Source organism: Pan troglodytes, chromosome 6 (assembly GCF_028858775.2).
Source record: "Pan troglodytes isolate AG18354 chromosome 6, NHGRI_mPanTro3-v2.0_pri, whole genome shotgun sequence".
NCBI lineage: Eukaryota > Metazoa > Chordata > Mammalia > Primates > Hominidae > Pan > Pan troglodytes.
In genome coordinates, this window is record NC_072404.2 from 136,798,275 (window position 1) to 136,818,427 (window position 20,153).

A 20,153-nucleotide genomic window follows, 5' to 3' on the forward strand; every position below is an offset into this window, starting at 1 on the left:
ACAATGCTGAATAAGATTGGTGAATTGTATCCATGTTGATGTCCTGATTGTGATAGTGTATTATAGTTTTGCAAGATATTACCAATGGGAGAAAATGAGTAAACAGTATGCACCATCTCTCTGTATATTCAAATGGATTTGTAAAAAACAATACAATTATCTCAAAATAAAGTTTTATAAAAAATTGTTTTTAAAAATTCATAATCGACATTGGTAATTTCAACTACTAATTGTAGGCAAAATTTTCATTCTTCCTTTCTAGAAATGTGTTTTATTTTTCTAAAATAATACCATATAATAAATATAAAGCTACATAATTTATAGAAACCGTCAAGTAAGTTTAAAAAATGGAAAACGAATCACCAAAAGAACTATTTAATCTTATGGGTCCTTAAGATAGTGATTATAGCAAGAATCCTCCTACTGGATTAAACATGTTAACCTTTCATATACTAAGATGTTAAACAAATGACAAAGATAACCATATACCCATCTTCGTTAAGATAGTCTGAAATGAGAATTAAAATAAAACCACACAATTAAATTTTGGCCAATTCAATAGATTGGCAACCAGTAAGGTTACAAAGTACTACACTTCAGTTTTGACATCAAAATAACCATCTGCCCCCATAATGTCTAAATCAAATAGCTAAAATGCACACAAAAACACTTTGCAGGTTCTTATCAGGAAAAATCAAGAAATAAAAAGTAGGAGAATAAAGTAGCTCAACGTTTGTTCATAGCTGACTACCAGTGATATTCCAACTAATACAGCTTTATGTGAAACCCACTTTGGAAATACTCTTCCTTTCCATGTAGAAATCCTAATTCTCTGTTACCTACATTTGTTTTCATTCAATCAGCATTTACTGATTGCAGCACCCAGTGCTAGATGCTGGGTGAAGCACCAAAATATCGCCTTTAAGACTCACTCTTGGGTGAAGGGAGACAGACACAGGAAAAAGAGGAAAAAAAGAAAAAAAATTATATAATGCAAGGCAGATTAAAATCAGTGCCAAATTGAAATATAAGTACTATGCAATCAGAACAAATGTTCAGAAAAAGGAGCAATACATTCTTAAAGAGGGAGGTTCAAACACAATTTCTTCCAAAGAAGGGGAATTTATGCAAAGTTCTAAAAAATGAGAAAGATGTGCAGGGTGAGGAACCAGGACGAGCAAAGGTCAGGGTTGAAAGGACAGGAGGGGATTTGAAGCTGCAGACTGTGTGCAGACTGGCACAAGAGTGTGACCCATGCAGGAAGGAGGGGTGAAGAACAGCTGAGAAAGGCAGGCTGGGGGATTTGGGTGCCACCCTAAGTAAGGAGTTTGGACTTTATCCTCTAGTAACTGGAAATACTAAAGATTGTTGAGTTTTAAGAAAATGGCTCTGAAAGTGGTGAGATAGGCAGATATCAGAGATGAGAAGAGAAAGGAACATCACTATGATGTTCATAAAAACAGTACAGATTAGAGATGAAGATCCAAACTAGGGCAAAGATGGGGGACAAAGGATGAGGACAGACATGACTGGTATCACTGGAGAGGAACCATCAGCTGCATGTGCACAGTGACTATACCACACTGTAGCTTCACCCAGCCTTCTCTTCAATCTTCTTTCTAAAAACAGTGGGTCTTTTCCCATGTAACTTCTATTTGTTCCAATGGTCCCACTGCCTCCCTTCTCCCAAACATCCTCCTTTCCTTGCTGGTTCAGTCTCTTCACATTCATTTGTCCTTCACTGAACTTTCACCCAAGGCCTATAGACAAGTGAAAGCCTATTACTTTAAAAAAGAAAAATATGTGCAACTTGCTTTTGAGTCAAGTTACCATCTCATAAGCTGCTTCTCCTACCATCAACGTGTCTTAGAAGAATTAGCTATGCACATTGCTTCCAGAGCAACATGGAACAAGTCCTCTATGCCTTCAATATGGTTTCCACCCCATCATTCAACTGAAACCAGCTGTGTTCTGAAAGGCCACCAGGCTGGCTATCAGGTAGTAATAGAAGTACACAGACCAGAACAAGTAAAGTAAAATCTCACTATACTTTGCAGTAACTACTTTTATGCTGGAACCTGGATACTTCATTTTAGGATGTGTGCTGAAAAACAAACAAGTTTAGGAGGAAAATAACCAGTTTATCAAGAGAAATGGCTGAAAGGGAGGATTCTGTTACTGGAAAAGATGAAAACTTGTAAAGGAAGGTCTGACGGACAATGACCACAATTTAACTGAGGAATCACTGATGAAGAAGGGGGCTCTAGCAGGCAGAAACAAGATCAGTGAACTGAAATTACTTGGGAGTACAAAAGGCAGAATTCAGTGCAATACAGGTTTAAGTATCCCTTATCCAAAATGCTTAGGACCAGAAGTATTTTGGATGTGGGATTTTTTCAGATTTTAGAATATTTGTATTACGCTTACCAGCTGAGCATCTCTAATTCGAAAATCTGAAATCTAAAATGTTCCAAAGAGCATTTTCTTTTGAGCACCATGTCGATGTTCAAAAAGTTTCAGATTTTGGAGCATTTCAGATTTTGAATTTTCTGATTAGGGATGTTCAACCTGTACAAGAAAGTACTTTTATGTAGTCACTGTAAGAAAAGTCACCTGAAAAGGTTTATGCCAAAACTGAAGTCTACATATCAGAATTGTCCAAAGCCTTGATACCCAGTATGCAGTCCATGGACAGGGATCTCAACATCACCTTGGAGCTGTCAGAAATGCAGAATCTCAGGCCCCACTCCAGACACTAACTCAGAAATCTACGTTTACTAAGATTCTCTGGAGATTCTTTTGGCATTAAAGTTTGAGAAACACTGGAATAATAGTCTTGAGATTAAATGTGAAAGGGAGTGATATGGTTTGGCTGTGTCCCCACCAAATCTCATCTTGAAATGTAGTCCCATAATCCCTATGTGTCATGGGAGGATCCTAGTGGGAAGTAATTGAATCCTGGGGGCAATTACCTCCATGCTGTTCTCATGATAGTGAGTTCTCACAAGATGTGATGGTTTTATAAGAGACTTTCCCCTCGCTTCACTCTGCTCTTCTCCTTTCTGCCACCAAGAATAACATGTTTGCTACCCTTCTGCCATGATTGTAAGTTTCCTGAGGCCTCCCCAGCCCTGCAGAACTGTCAGACAATTAAACCTCTTTCTTCTATAAATTACCCAGTCTGGCGAATGTCTTCACAGCAGCATGAGAACCTAATATGGAAACTGAATTAAGCCTTGGGGATTTTTCTTTTCAAACATGAATTTATGGAAAGCAAAACTCAGTAGTCCAGCAATCTCAGTTCTTTCATTTGACTTCTGCCCACTAGATCAAAATATGGTTTCTAGGGTTTATAGTATCACTTTTTATGCTTATTTAATATTGTAAACAACAATTTAGTCACAGCTTACTCGATGTAAGTACAAGGATCTATGAAGAATCTCATCATTTCTCTAGCTTCAATAATAAAAGTGTACAAAAATAGTTTCCCGAAGAGATTCAGAATTATAGTCAGGTGCTGCCTAATGACATTTCAGTCAACAACAGACCATATATAGAGTGGTAGTGCCATCAGATTACAGTACTATGTTTTTACTGTACCTTTTCCAAGTTTAGATACATAAATACTTACCATTGTGTTCAACTGCTTACAGAATTCAGTACAGTAACATGCTGTACAGGATTGTAGCCTAGGAGGAACAGGCTATACAGTGTAGCCAAGGTGTGTGGTAGGCTATACCATCTAGATTTGTGTAAGTACACTCTATGATGTTCTCACAATGACAAAAATCACCTAATGATGCATTTTTCAGAATGTATCCCCATCATTAGGTGACACATGACTGTGATCTTATATAGCGCCTTGGTTAAATAATTGTTTTCCACTTTAATGTGTCAAAATTAAATTCTATTATTCAGTCTTATAGTGGTATATTTATAGAAAAGAAATGCATACTTCGCAATTATTTGAGATTCAATAAGATATTCATATACAATCATCTACAATAGCACTATGTATAACTGGTTCATATGAAAACATTTCAAATGTTATTTTATGAACGTAAGGATTCTGTTAAAAAACTGGGTTAAGGTACCTTATAATGGTACATTTACAGTATGGCAACATTAAATGAGTGGGTTAGAAAAAAAAAATGCCACAGAGGGAAAATAAGGATAAGAAAGCACCATGGATTTCTTTCTTTTTTTTTAAGAGATGAGGTTTTACTGTCACCCAGGCTGGAGTGCAGTATGGCATGATCACAGCTCACCGCAGCCTGGAACTCCTGGGCTCCAGTGATCCTCCCACCTCGGCTTCCCGAGTAGCTGGAATTACAGGTGCAAGCCACCACAGCCAGCTGCAAGATGGATTTCTATGGCTGGTATCTAAAATGCATTACTGTGACTCCTAATCATATGGTTAACTGAGGGCTAGATTTGGCTTCAAGTTTTCTAGCAGCCAACTTAAACAGGAAAACAATTTAAGCCTGGAGGTATTTTATGTTTTAGAATGTGCACTTAGAATGCCATGATTAATGCCCCTAAAAATGTATAAAATAGACTCATTACATATATTCAAAATGTTGAATAGAAAGAAGAGTCATGTTTTATACTAAATTAATTCCAAGATATCTAATTATATACTGTAAAATATTCTAACAAATCACATTTGTGGATATATAATAATCACATTTCATTTTCTAGCACTGAGTGACTCAGTGCTGATAACTGATAAAAGTTTAGGCCACATCAAAAATAAGATTTAAGAAAGGAAAAAAATAAAACTTACCAAATAGATTTCCTAAACTTGCATCCATTTTTATTTCAAATACTTGAGAAATAACATAAAATGTCAGTAAAAACACTGCCACAGCTACCACCAACTTTGCAGCACCTAAAAGGCAGAAGTATTTCAGCATAACTTTCTAAGCCCACAGAACTTTTATTTTGCATTTCTATGAAAAATGTTTATAAATTTTTTAAGATTAATAAATTTCTACTTTGTATCTATTAGATCTTAATTTTACATGAGATACATAAAAATTATACAAACAATTCATCAAGATAAAGAATTTTCCTGATCAAAGAATTCTCAGATTATCTAGCTATCCAGACAAAGGACTGCTTGAACCATCTGTCTAGTTTTATATGCAAAAAAATTACCTATTAGTTGCTGACAACAAAAAAGTGTCAAGACTAATGGAACACCACCACCAAGTTTGTTGAATGGCAGATTCCTTATCCTTCATAAATATAAGGAGCAATACTAGATAGGATTTTTCAAAAACAGTGGAACTTCTGGGGATGCTAAGGCCACAATGTCCACTAAGCGAGGAATTCTCGAGTGACATGTTACAGATTTATTGTCCTATCACTAACCAACACATCTCCTGGAGCTACATAAGCCCTCCTGGTGTGGCGATCAACAAAGCCTTCCTCTTCATACTTAATACCTTAGTACCTTAAGACAGGCCTTCTCCATTCCTGCAGGATATAATTTGGTACCTATCACATATGCTTCATAACACAGTTACATGGAAAGCTCCAAGTGGGCAGACTCTTCAATGAACTGATGATGCTCAGAGAGCTACTGCTTCTCACAGCCTACTCATTTCTGTATAGAAACACTCTACTGATAACTACGTGGGGAGCGGGGCAGGAAGTATGTAGAAAATCTCTGCATCTTCCTCTCAAATTAGCTGTGAACCTAAAACTGCTCTAAAAATAATAAAGTCTTAAAAAATCTGAAAGAAACACTATTAATGTAGAAATGAAAGAGCAATGAGGAAGTCTAACTATAATACTAATCAATCCCTGCCTCCCTTTTCCATTTCCTACCTTGTCCCCTCCAAAATCTGCTTCCTATTTTCAAGAGCAACTTACAAGTTGCCTACATTTTTAGTGCATAAGAGAGCAAAATTCTGTTAGGCTTTGAACTCTTCTCCCCAGGATCTAGCAGAGTGCACTGTATACACTGATACTATCAACAACTGTTTGCTAAGGAGATAAATGGTAACAGGCGGCATAGTCCTTCTTGATCATTTAAGACTAAGACCAAGAGCTCAAAAATTACGTGTCACATGATGGTCTTACCATCTTATTTTCTAGCAATCATAGGCACATGCAACCAGAGATAACTTTTCCTTGTCCCGTAAAACAGTCATATGAAAACTTCATTGTTCAAAACTGAAAAATTAAAATATCAAGACGATAACACAAACATTCTAAATTCTATACCAAGCTAAATGTAAGCCTACATTAAAAAAAGCTATATACAGCAGCATGGATGGAGCTGGAGGCCATTACACTAAGCAAACTAACACAGGAACAGAAAACAAAATAGTGCATGTTCTCATTCATAAGCAAAAGCTAAACACTGAGAAGGGAACATATAAACATAAAGAAGGGAAAAACAGACTCTGGGGCCTACCTGAGGGTGGAGGGTGGGAAGAGGATGAGGATCAAAAAGCTACCTATCAGGTACTATGCTTACTACCTGGATGATGAAATAATCTGTACGCCAAGCCCCTGTGACACTCAATTTATTTTACCTAGATAACAAACCTGTACATGTACCCTTGAGCCTAAAAGTTTTAAAAAAGCTATATACAAACATTTTATATATATATATATATATATATATAATAGACACTCACATATACCGTTTACTTAGTGTCTTCTGTAGACCTAAATGCTTTATAAGTATAATCTCATTTGCATAGCTTTGCAAGGCATTATTTTCCTTTTACAAATAAGGAAAACAGGGCTAAAATTTTACATCATTTGCCTAAGGTCACATAACTAGTCAGCGGCAACATTGAGTCTTAAACCAAGACCTGTTCACTTACACTGAACCATCAGAGGAACTAGGAGGAAAGAAAAGCTCTAAGGCAGACAAAAGTTAGAGGTGGAGAAACTAGCAGTCTCCATGGGGTTAGAGTTCTGGAACTTCTGTTACAGAGATCGCCCCCAAAGCTGGCCTGACTCCAGAACCAGCATCCCATTCTGGACTTGATGGGGCCTAACATACCAACCACAATTCCCATTCTTAGCTTTCCATAAGATTCCCTCTTCCTCCTAGTCACAGACTGCACTAATATCAGTGTGCTCCAGTTTTTCACAAGCCAAAAAGTACAAACTTCAGACATTCATGCCTCACTGTAAGAAGAATGGCTATGAGGATATTTCAAAGCAATCAGATTTTTAAAAAAAAATTAGAAGAGATTAATTAGTTACAAGCAATAAATTAATAGCTAATTGTCCTTATTCATTCATTCAAGGCAGTTCCCTCAAGACCTATACTAGGAACAGTGCCAAACACAAAATAAGCACTCGGTGAATAATTACTCATCAATTAACCTGGGAATTGTCAGAACCAGAGAAATGGACTAAATGACAAAGTTAATTTCAAATAACATGAATTTAAAATTATGTGAGAAAGAGAAACTTACTTTATTTCAAATTGCCATGCTTAAATAATGTACTTTAAAAATCATCTGGAGACATGACATCATAAATAGTAAGTCCTGCTGTACTCAAAGAACATTCACACACACACACATACACACACACACACACACACACACACGCATGCAACATAAAAAAACATTGCAACACATTTATTTAAACCACAAACAAGTTCTTCGTTTCTGAGAATATTTTTCTTGAACAATTGTACCGTTACTTTTTTAAAAAAATGCTTTATAATTTCACAAGAGATTCAGTTTTTCAAGTTTCTACAAAAGCATTTGTAACAGCCCTCAGTTATCTTTGTTTAATAATCATGATGTTTAATCAATTGCGCCTGATTCTACACAATTATGACCACAGTATGAAGACTGGTTTGTTCACCCAGCTTGACTTTAGGCATTTCTAAGAGATGCTCCCTTAGGAAAATAATTGGTTTGCTGCTGAGATGACAATTAAAAAGACTAATTATCTTGAGTTTGAGAAATTACAAGTTACCTATGTTGGGCACACGCTTAGTAGAAATTTCCATGTAAAGTATGCATTTCTTCTAGGGCTTTGGTTGATGGGAAGGGTGGGGAAAAACAGACTAATTTTTACTACACAGGAAGAGGTCATCAGCCCCTCCAGTTATTTATAAACGTGTCTTTTTAGAATATTTAAATATAACTACCTTAATATTATGAACATCTAATGGTGTTTTTCAATTTTCTCAATATGCTGCTTAATAAACAGATTAAAGTTCTTACACATAAACTCACCTATGCAGATTAAACTTGAACAAATACTGAGCAAAAACACATATTTTATCGAATCCTTCACACACATCTTAATTTAAGTACATACATATGAGACATTTAAACTTTAAAACTTTATAACTCATTTTTCTCAAGAGGCTAGAACATAGCAAAAACAAAAATCAGCCTCCCTAGGTTGTCAAACCATTCTTTATATGGGCATTATATACAGTCTTTAGGTTTTTTTTTTTTTTTTTTTCAGATTTTAGAATATTTGCATCATACTTACCAGCTGAACTTCGCAAATCTGAAAATCTGAAACCTAAATACTCAAATGAGCATTTCCTTTGAGCATCATGTGTTGCTGCTCATAAAGTTTTAGATTTTGGAGCATTTCAGATTTTCAGATTTAAGAAGCTCAATGTGTAATTTCAACAAAAGACTTGAACAAAAAAAAAACTTATGTGATACTGACTAAATGTCCAATTTGTGATTTGCCAACTACCTAAAAACAAAGGGCTGAATGATTTAGTTTATTTCAGTTTAACCTTCTCAATATAAAGATTATTTAACCTCTCCTTTAGTCATTCTTTAACAAACAGGTTACACAAAAAGTACAATTACTTCTACTAAATTAAATATCTTACCTGCTACCCTCATGTTTGGTTTTTCAGTTTATGGCACTTTTCATTAATATGCTCCTAAAAAATCAAAACAAAAAGCACATATCATTAGCTCTAGAACAAACATTCCTCCTTAGATTGAGTTTGAAATGGGGCATATAAACTAGTAAATTTTATGACATTTCTAAGTATTATGCCAACACTGGCATTAAAAAAAAAAAAAAATGGGCCTGTCTTCCACTGGACCATAAGACCTCAAGGAGGGTCTGTCTTATCCTGCTGTGTCCTCAGCTCTCTAACTGAATGACCAAAGAGTAAAAGTGTGTTATCAAGCTTGTGAATAGAAGAGAATGCCTTCTTATTCTCACGGATTATGCATCTATAAGAAACTTTTGATATTTAGCTCCAAACCTTCAGTTTGCAGATGATGTCCAAAGAGGTTAAGCTGCTTATCTAGTTGTGGAACAAATTATTTGTAGACATGGGGCTAGAATTGAGGTCAGCTGGCTCACTCCAGTACATGATGCCACTTCATTTTTGATATGACATAATTCAAGTGCCACTACCATAAGCATTTACAGCAAGGGCTTCCGATTTCAATACCAGGGACCTCTTCATGTTTTTCGATTTAAGTTTGTAAAATAATATGTTAAGAAGTACAGAACTGCAATTTTAAATATCCCAGCAATTATCATGATTGACAGAGTAATGTTAATACATCAAATGGATCAACTGTTCTTTGATATTACTGTAAGATCAACAGGAAACAGATGCTGGAAAAAAATCTGTATGTGCATGGGTGTTTTCCTCCTAAGAAATAACTCAAAATAGGTGACATTTTGAAAAGAAAATGAAAAAATAAGTAAGTTTAATAAGAAAGCCACACTCAAGTTTAGCTGGAGAGCTTCCACAGTCAACTCAACCTATTGTAAAGGAATGGAATTCAAAAGGAAATTTTGATGGATGAATCCCATTTGTCAGCAGTACATATCTATTTTAGATTGTATTTTGATATTTATGTTTCAATATTGTTGCCTGATCTACTAATTCACAGAATGTGTCAAGAAAATAATAATAATGGCACATCTCTGAAGGACACTGAAAAGAAGTGAGACATGCACTTTTTTTATTCACTGGACTAGGCAGGTGGGCTTCAGCAGGGTTCTGGGGGGCGGGGGAGTCTGGACAGCTCCCAAAAGTCCAGTGCTCTTAGGCAAGCCCTCTTTCTTCTGCACAACATACCCTAAAGAAAAAACGACACTTAAACTGAGTTGTGTGTCATTGATTTCCTTTGTTAATTATCTGAACAGCTTCCACATAATAGAAAAAGTCAATGTTATATATCTATTTCAACTACCTAGCCACAGGCTAGGAAAATACTAAAAGGAAACAAGATACTGAAGTATCCACAAACCATCACATAAAAGCAGAAAAAAACCTCCGCTTTGTAAATGAAAACCCCAACTGGTTATAAATCCTCTGTTGGCTTCTGGCAAAATTGAACTCAGCTTTCATAACATATACATGCTTTTCCTGCCAGCTAATATTCCAAAATAACTTCACTCTTATCTGAGTGTGACCTAGGAAAATTTCTTTGAAAGTGTGATAAGCAGTTACGCACCAGGTACTTGATGTTCTATTTCACTGTTTCCATGGCCTGCTCAGGCCACACCTTGCAGTGGCTGCTGCATGTACCTGCCACCTGTTTGTATCTCCCAACAAACCTGTTTCTAAACTCATCCCTAAGACCACAATATAAGCAATGATGATTGTCTAGCTGAATACAATTGTTTTCCATTAAAATGTCTCAGAGAATTCACATTTAGTAAAATTTCTAAATTAAAATCTCATCAAATTAAATCTCAGCCATAACATGCCTCAATTAATTTCCTTAAGAAGCAAATTAATGATTCAACAATCTACATCAGGATAGGAGTATTGAATATATTTGAGAGCAAATCAAGGAGCATCTATGTATGACGATAATGTGCTAATTCTAAATCATTCCTATTTGTCTTCTTAGAGGGGGCATGTAAAAGCAAAGAAAATATTTACATACAATTATCTTATATGGGGGAGGGAAGCAAAAACTTAATGGAAACTTCAGGCTGAAAACCATCAATAATTAAACAAGGATTGAACAGGTCCAGAGAAAAGGAGCACAATAGTAAAGGGAGAAAAAGGCCTTTGCTAGAAATTCAGAACTCTAAATCTAGAGGCAACAGGCGAAAGGGCTTACATATAAGTATGTTCATTAAAAGGTAGAAATATAGATATTAGAGCCACTTACCAAAACCAGAAAATGAGTCATAGAAGGATATTTTTAGGATGGAAAAAAAACCCCAAAACTCAACTTAGTACATTTATACATTTGCTCCAAAACGTGTTACATAGGCCAAAATTTGTTTTAGTGTTTTTGATAAATATATGTCACTGAACCAAATCCAGTTGCTAATATGTAAGGTTCATAATCACCTGAGATTCAACAGCAAGGACAGCCACCACAATGTCGCTGGACAATGAAACACTACAGCTGGAAAGAGCACCTGAACTAGGGCCTCAGATGAACGTACTAAACTTCTTTACATGGCTGACAATTTAAACATTCCTTTGGCCCCACTATCTACTCTGATCTAATTTAGTGAAGTTTTATTACTCAGGTAGAAATCAAGCTACTATGTGAATAACGAGTCATTGTTCTAGAATCAATTAACTTCAGGAGCAACAGAGTAAAATCAAAGGTCAAGTGATACTTCCATTATTTCCTTGGGAAGTGGACTAAATCACATAAACCACAGAAACATCACTCTATATTGATAAAATTGTCATGAAAAAAAATTATTTACCAGGAGGGGGATTTCTTGCCAGTTAACATAAACCAAGTATGAATATATACTTATGTCAGTGCAATTCACACACACCCTTATTTTATGTAATCTTCCCACCAGCCTCTAGTTGCTGGGGGCATTAAAACAGCAGCATATATGAGATCAGGGGATTTCTCTAGGGTCACATGAAGGGTAAGTAAGAAGCTCACGCTACAAACAAATCCACTTCCTTTTCACTCCAGCTGTTCACTGACACACTCTAATATAAGAGGCTTGTTGACAAAATGTCATGCCAATCAACTTGGCTTTTGCAAACTGCTTTGGGAATTGCTACAAACTACCCACTCCAGCAATTTAACAGTATGGCAAAATGACTAAGCTTGTGTATTGGAACCCCTCCTTGAAATGGAAATGATACAAGAAAATTAAACGTACAAATACACCCTTTGACGTACCTATTTAATATTAACAAACAGCACTTAATTAAACCACAGGAAAATACTACAAGTTATCCTCTACAAATAGAGAAACTATCATTCAATTCAATCCTACTTCAACTCAGTGCTGGACAAATGACAATTTTAACCCAACCAACTTAGAAAGTTCCCATGATTCTAATAATAAGGGATTCTAATAAGTAAGGGAGAGTTCGCCTTCTTTGCCTATCTTTAAACTGAGACAACGCCTTCAGACTCAGACCAGACTATACCATTCATTCTCCTGGACTGTCAGAGCTTGCCAACTTGTCAGATCTTGGACTTCTCAGCATTCATAATCTCATGAGCCAATCCCTTATAACAAACATACACACACACACACACACACACACACACACACACACACAGAAACACGCACATATAAATCATATACCTGTATATAAATGAAGCTATCTCCACATGTATTATAAGGAATATATGTCTATATATCTAGAGCTATATCTATACATACACACACGCACACACATATATATATAATTGGTTCTGTTTTTCTATAGAACTCAGACTAATACAGACCCCCTCAAGAACAGAATGTAAAAAATTAAATTTTTATCCCCAGAGCATTTAAAGTAAAAGAGAAAAATGAGATAATACTAAAATCAAAAGAATGGTACAACTCAAAGAGTCACTAGGGTAGGTTACTCCGATGTTGTATTTACAAACAAAAGCATGGTATTTTTAAAAAAATACTGTGTTTGCTATAAATAACTACTTTTATGTGAGTAAAACAGGGCAACTGTTGGCAAACTCCTTCTATAAAAGGGCCAGATGGTAAATATTTTTAGGCTTTATGGACCATACAATCTCTATTGCAATTACGCCACTCTGCAGTTGTAGCTAGAAAGCAACCATAGCCAACATGTGAACGAATGAGTCTAATTATATTCTAATAAAGCTTTCTTTATGGACACTGAAATTTAAATTTCATAAAATGTTCATGTGTCACAAAATTATTCTTTTGATTTTTTTTAACCCACTTAAAAATGTGAAAACCAGCGTTGGCTTGTGGGCATACAGGCCTAGGGGTTGTACTTTGTCAACTCCTAATAAAAAGAAATAAAAATATAGAATTTAAAAATAAAGGAATAAACATCTTTCCAAACCAGGCTCTAATAGTCCAAGTTTTTTTGCTGGGCTACGTGTAGGACATACAACTTCCACATGGCTTTGACAGGTCCTCTTAGAAGTACTACTACAGATGTAGGACAGATGAAACAATCCTAATTTCTGTGCTCCACACGTGTTCATCAAACATTTTCATAATCTGCTCTCCACAGAAAGAAGCATAATTCCATGAGAAACAACAGAATGGATCCTCTTCAAAAGGAAGAAAAAAGTCCTTCCCATCCTGTAGATGAAGCTATCCATCTATAGCAAAGGTGGAAACAAATCTAGATGCTGTTATGTTTCCAAACCAATCCCAGGAAATGTAAAGAAACCAATAAAAATTAATCTCACTATATTACACTTCAGTAACTATAAAAATTATGTTCTTGGGAAAAAACTTACATTACTATTTCCTTTATGTGGGTGTTCATATGGGATTATTTTTGTGATAGGTTTAAAAAAAGAGTGAAGTAAATGTGCATCTAATGCTTAACAAACTTCTAAAATTCCAAATATTTAGCTTTAAAAAACCTTGTCTTTAATAACAAGTTATTACTATTGCACATACAGACGACTGTCAAGTACCCTGTCTCCCCTGAATGCAACTATACACACATCTTTGCAAAGCTGGCTACATTTTTGAAATAACAAAATGGAAAGGAATAAGATGACTGCATTCATTTGAAAAAATATTAACATTTAAAAACTCAGTAGGATATCTGAGCTGCTATCATTGTGTTAGAAATATTGTAAATTTAACAAAATTTGGTGTTTTTAACACTAAAGGCTTGAAAGAAAAATCTAGTTACTAACTTGAGAAAGTATTTAATACTAGCAGGATACCGAATCCTAGAAGGTACACTCTTTTAAAAGAAACCACCATTTTAACACACACACACACACACACAAACACACACACACACTCACACACTCCTGTTATACAGCTTTTGAGGTGGGTATGACTTGATCACAAATAAAGGGAGATTTTTACATGACTACCAGCAACTAGAAAAGTATCCCAGATTTTTAAAGAATCAAGCTAAACTCACATTTTGAAAAGGGAAAAAAAGGAACAAAAACAAAATTGGGCGTGTGGGGAGAGGTGATCCATATGAATTCTATAATACTAGGAATGACAAATTTTTCAAAAGATCATCAATGATTATGATGTAAATGTATCCACTCCTTCTGCAAAGTGCCCCCCCACAAAGCAATAGACCAAAAACTTATAAACAACGGGTCAAGTGAACCAATAAGAGTTTTAAAATAAATGTTTAATGTTCTATTGAAAATCTTGGGAAAAGAATATAGATGATCTATGCCTGGATTTTTGACAGTTTTCTGAATCAACATCATCTGACTTTTCTTATTTTCTTAAGTAGCATCATATTGAAATTACATTTAAAAGAGAACATCTAAATGTGGCTAAGAAACAGAAATAGAATTAGAAGTATACTATGGAAAAGCACAAATGAGCCAGAAAGTGTTTTTAAATTTCCCCTAGAATGTTAACCAATGCCAGATATGAAGCAAATTGAGATTATACTAGGCAAGTTCAGCTCTCCTCCACAATCCACCATAAACTGCTCTACCTTGCTTTTCATTTGGCGCTCCTGACAGTGAATGGAGAAAAACACTTGGGAAAACTTCTATCTACAGCAATTTAGATAAAACTCCATTCTTCTAAGAATGAAATTGGTAAAATATAATACCTGCTTCTCCCTCCATTTAAAAACAGGTTAGCAAAAGTGCTCAGCTAAATCATGAAAGTGCCCCATCTAGGCCAACTTTTACCCAAAGACTTAGTGTAGGGAGAGGCAGCCAAGCCTGACAGACCATACACACTACATTCTGAGAACATAAGTATTCCAACATGATTCATCTCAATGTTAAGAATTTCATAGTACAACCCCCTTAAATCAATGTGAATTAACTAAAGAGACCTACAGTTATTCTTTCCTTTTCAGAAATCTGGTATTTAGTGGATCAACAAGTATTTAACCATGTCTTCCAAAAACACTTCAAGGAGCTAAAAACTAAATGGATCTGAGTTCTTCTGCTCCTCTATACCCAAATATAACATGGCTAGGCAACTTTTTCCTAACAACAATATTTCGTTTTCCAAGCTAATACTACTGAAGGAAGCACCTTAAGCAGGTGGGGTTGCTCTTCACTGAATTCTCATTAATGGGGAAAGATTTGTTCTAACCTACAGATAAGCCCTCATTCAGTACCCAATATGCCACTACAGCATTTCTGAGTTGGTAGCCAGAGTTCAGGTTTACACTGACACAGATTTGGTGTTTACCCCAAATATTGCCACTACATCCTACCACTACTCAGTACAAGATGCTATGCGGCTGGTATATATGTGTATAATCACCTAGCTGGCATTAATGAGGGCTGTGGACTCTCTAACAGGAAAGTGGCAAAAAAAAAAAAAAAAAAAAGGTACACATCAAATGATTATGCCACACCTTACTATTTCAGTGGACTATAATTACAAAACAGGAATCACTGAAGTACAAGGAGGATAGAAATCAGACTTCTGAACTGAGCCAGCAACATCTAAATGACTGGAAATGAGTAGGATGAAATTAATATGGGGCCAAACTGGAGTCTACTACACCCCCATATACACCTAAGTTGCATTTTAAAACAAAGTCATCAGTACAATTTTCATTACAAATAGATGTCAACTAAGGACACCTTATATAAACTCATTGCAATCAAATAATTTATATGGTAAAAGATCTGAAGAACTGTTGCTTTATAATTTTTTAAAATCTCCTATCTGCTATGCTTCATAATAACCTGTTAAGATAATAAGAGGAACCTCTGGTTGCCAGGCACTTAATACCCTATTTATTTTAACTAAACTCATTTTGCATTTTGCTTCCCTCATTTTAACTAAACTCAGGATAAGGCTTACAACCACATTTTTATTTCTTAGTAGTGAAACCACCATGGCAAAATTATAACTGAAATGGTGAAAAAGATCTGACCTAACCAACTCCATCTTGCTTCTAACCTCCAAGTTGTCCTTGTTCATTCCTGGGCATAGGCCATAACTTTGGGAGAAACTTAGTTTATAGTTTAAAACAAAGATGGTAACAGCCCTTTCCCAAAACAAACCTCCTTCTTGCCTGGGGACTAGACTGCCTTTGTAGGACTAACAAATTAGCCACAAGATTGGAAATTAGGGCTTAGGAGTCATGCAGCTGAAAGCTACCAGATTCTGACCCTTACCATCTGTGGCATCACAGATTCAATGAAACATTATATGTTCTTTGAACCTCTTACTACAGGGTTACCTATAGCATGCACACCAGAATTACTAGTGTGTTTTTTAAAATGCAAACTCCTGAGCCAACTGCATACCTGGAGAATCAGAATCCCTAGGAGGGGGATTAAAACTCTTGCATGTTTAACAAGCTCCCCAGATGACTGTCATTCGTGCTCAGATCTGAGAGCTTCAGATCTACAGCACACCAATCCACACACACAGGAAAGGCTGCGTGTGTGGGGGGGGGGGGAGCGGGTGGGGAAGGTAAGGCAGATCTAAACCAAAAAAGTTCAAAAGTAAAATTCACATGACAAGATTTTTCATTCTTTCTGGAACAGTCAACCTGCCTCCAGAATGGGTCTTCAGTTTCGGTGGGCAACAGATAAATCCGGAGAAAATGTGGTGAGGAATAAATAATCAAGAACTCCTGTTTGCAGGGGTTAAACCAGAGTACTAGATTTAATATTACTCAAATGTTTTCTTGCAGTTTTTATTATCTACCAAAGCAGAATTTTGCTTAAAAAGTTATAATCCACTTAACGAAATGAAATGGTGACTGGATTTCTGCAACCAAGACCACAAACATACCCAAAACAGAAAACAAGACAGAACTCTACAAAATGACATTCAGTTTTGCCTGCTCTGAGTTCTACAATTGTTTAAACACTTGTGATCTAAGCTACCTTAATCCTATAGTACACCATCCAGGGAGAGATGGATAGATGAATGAATGGATGGACAGAAAGAAACAGCTATTCTTAGAAACAATGACAACAATAAAATGAAATATATTAACTATTAGAGGTTGAACATAAAAGGGGTAATGAAGTGTCCCACTCATAAACTGCTAAAATAAGATTAGAGAAAGGTACACATTTACATACAGTAGAACTGCTATCTTCATCTCATGTAACTATCTCACATTGTACTAGATGAGAAGTTATAGGTTCCTGTTCTACATGTTTAAGAATTCCCTTAGGTATCCACTCTACTTATGCTGTTTTGAAGTAGTCTGCAGAATTTAAGTGCACCAGGGTAGACATAATTCCATCAGTCACACCCTCCAAATGAAGACATGGAGAAACAGAATGGTTCCATCGCCCAAGGGTCCTGGATGAAATGCAGTATTGGCACACCATTTGTACCACAAAAATTGAATGAGAATTAGCACTGCTGAAGTAAATTAAAATGGAAACCAGGCCTGAAGAATCCCTGAGCAGACAAAACCAATTAGGCCTCATAAATGACATCAACCTCACTTGATTTGCAAACATAAGCAAAATTTGAAGTTACTTCTTATAAATGCCTATGCTAAAGAAAAAGAGAACTTAAGCTTAATCAATCAGAAACATCCAACAAACTTCTAATTACACATCTAGGGGACCTTCCAACATGATAGACCAAATAAAACAACTGTATAACTGTAGCCAATCAAATATTTTCTTTGCTTTACATCTGTGACCCTCCTATAAAAGCCTCCCTCCTGGATTCCCCTGGTGGAGCTCCCAGATCTGGTTTGGAGCTGCTCAATTCATGAACTGTTTGTTCAAATAAACTCTAAAGATGCTTCTATTGTAAAATTTTGTGAATATGTATTGTATTAGTCCATTTTTGCACTGCTATAAAGAAATACCCGAGACTGGGTAACTTATAAAGGAAAGAAGTTTAACTGACTCACAGTTCCACATGGCTGGGGAGGTGTCAGGAAACTTACAATCATGGAGGAAGGCTAAGGGGAAACAAACACCTTTTTCACAAGGCAGCAGGAGAGAGAAGAGAGAGAGTGCAGGAAAAACTTCCATTTGTAAAACCATCAGATCTTGTAAGAACTCACTGTCACGAGAACAACATGGGGGAAGCCGCCCTCATGATGCAATCACTTCCCTCCCTCGACACACAGGGATTACAATTTGAGATGAGATTTGAGTGGGGACGCAGAACCAAACCACACCACGTATCAACTGAACCAACTTAAAAATCCATTTTTGTTGACCTTGTGTCTTTCAAAACTCATTTAATAATCACTTAACTGCAGGTAATGAATGGTATGTTAGGTAGCACACCTGACACCATAACACTACCTTAGCAAGCCTTGTAGAGATTATGACGAAAATCAATTTAGAGATGTTCATATAACTTTCTGAATAGCACACAAAAATTTAACAAATGAATAAACAAAATGCAGTACGTATCAATGAAATGATATATATGTAATGTGGTGTTTATGAATGGAATATAGAATGGAATATTACTCACCCATAAAAAGTAATGAAGTACTGATACCTGCTGATTTAGAGGACGAACCTCTAAAACATGCTAAGTGAAAGAAGCCAGACACAAAAGAACACATATTGAATTATTCAATTTTTAGGAAAATCCAGAATAGATAAATTTATGGGGGCAGAAAGCAGATCAGTGGTTGCCGAGGATTGGCAGGGAGAAGGGAATGAACAACTGCTTAATGAATATGGGGTTTCCTTTTGGGGTGATGAAAATGTTTTAGAAACGTGACAGTTCATAACATTGTGAACGTGCTAAATGCCACACTTTAAAATGGAAAATCTGGCTAGGCATAGGCGCTCATGTCTGTAATCCCAGAGCTTTGGGAGGCTGAGGTCAAAGGATCACTTGAGGGCAGATTTGGCCAGCCTGTGCAAAATAGTAAGATCCCGTCTTTTAAGAAAAAAAATTATAAAATTAGTCGCGTGTGGTGGCGCATGCCTGTAAACCTAGCTACTCCACAGGCTAAGGTGGAGTGCAAGGCTACAGTGAGTTATGATCACACCACTGCACTCCAGTCTGCAGAACAGTGGGGTACCCTGTCTTTGTAAATAATTTAAAAATAAAATGAAAAATTCTGTTACAGGAATTTAATTTAAAAAAGAAAATTGGAAGAAAAAAACTCACTGAAGTTAGAAAAATCATGAATAGCAGATTTTCAAAATTAGATTAAAAATAAGGGAAATATAAGAATAGCTTCAATCAAATGGAGCAGGCCAATGAAGAAGAAAAAGAATATTAATGGGTACACTGGAGAGACTTAGGGGTATTACAACACTTAATTTCCTCCTCTGAGAGGAAGTCAGCCGATTGTGTCTCAAAGAATTGCATTAAAAGAAAGTACAAAACCTTTTAAAAGTTCAAAGATTTTGGGAAATTACCTGGTTCAGTCTACTCAATCAGATTAAAAAGTACTGCATGATATTAAGTAATTTAGTCAATGCCACTCTTGAAATAACTAAATACAGAATCAGTGCTTCAAATCCTGATCATCTGATCCCAAGAACAGAGACGCTTCTGGACTAAATTCAAGACAAACTTTTGCTATTATACCAAGGTCTCACAAAAATCTATCTAGCTCAGAGCTAACATAAAAATCTTTTGCTATTTGGGTCTTGCACCTTTCAGCTTTAAGAAATGGGCATAAAAATAAAAATAAAAAAAGATTCCCTGCTTTAGAGAAAATAAAGTAGCTTTATGAGTGCCCAGGCTGTCTTATTCATAGTATCCATGATATCTACAATTACTGGTACATGGTAGGCACTCCAATATTTTTAAGAGTATAAAAATTTTTGAAAAATGAATCATTTAAAACCTAAAATATATGGTGG

General features: G+C 35.9%; 1 protein-coding gene across 4 annotated transcripts in view; it reads right to left on the minus strand.

Moving 5' to 3' along the window:
- The window catches only part of FAM3C (FAM3 metabolism regulating signaling molecule C), a 47,689-nt gene that overhangs the window by 25,282 nt on the left and 2,254 nt on the right, over positions 1–20,153 (minus strand). For 2 of the 4 annotated variants that reach the window (XM_003318815.4, XM_009454080.5), the window contains exons 2-3: positions 8,849–8,902; positions 4,787–4,891 (exon numbers count right to left, since the gene is read on the minus strand). In XM_003318815.4, the coding sequence (XP_003318863.2) occupies positions 4,787–4,891; positions 8,849–8,861 (118 nt within the window). In that variant the 5' untranslated portion in view covers positions 8,862–8,902. The remainder of the gene's footprint in view (positions 1–4,786; positions 4,892–8,848; positions 8,903–20,153) is intronic. The other 2 variants (XM_054687671.2, XM_054687672.2) reach the window with 1 other exon arrangement.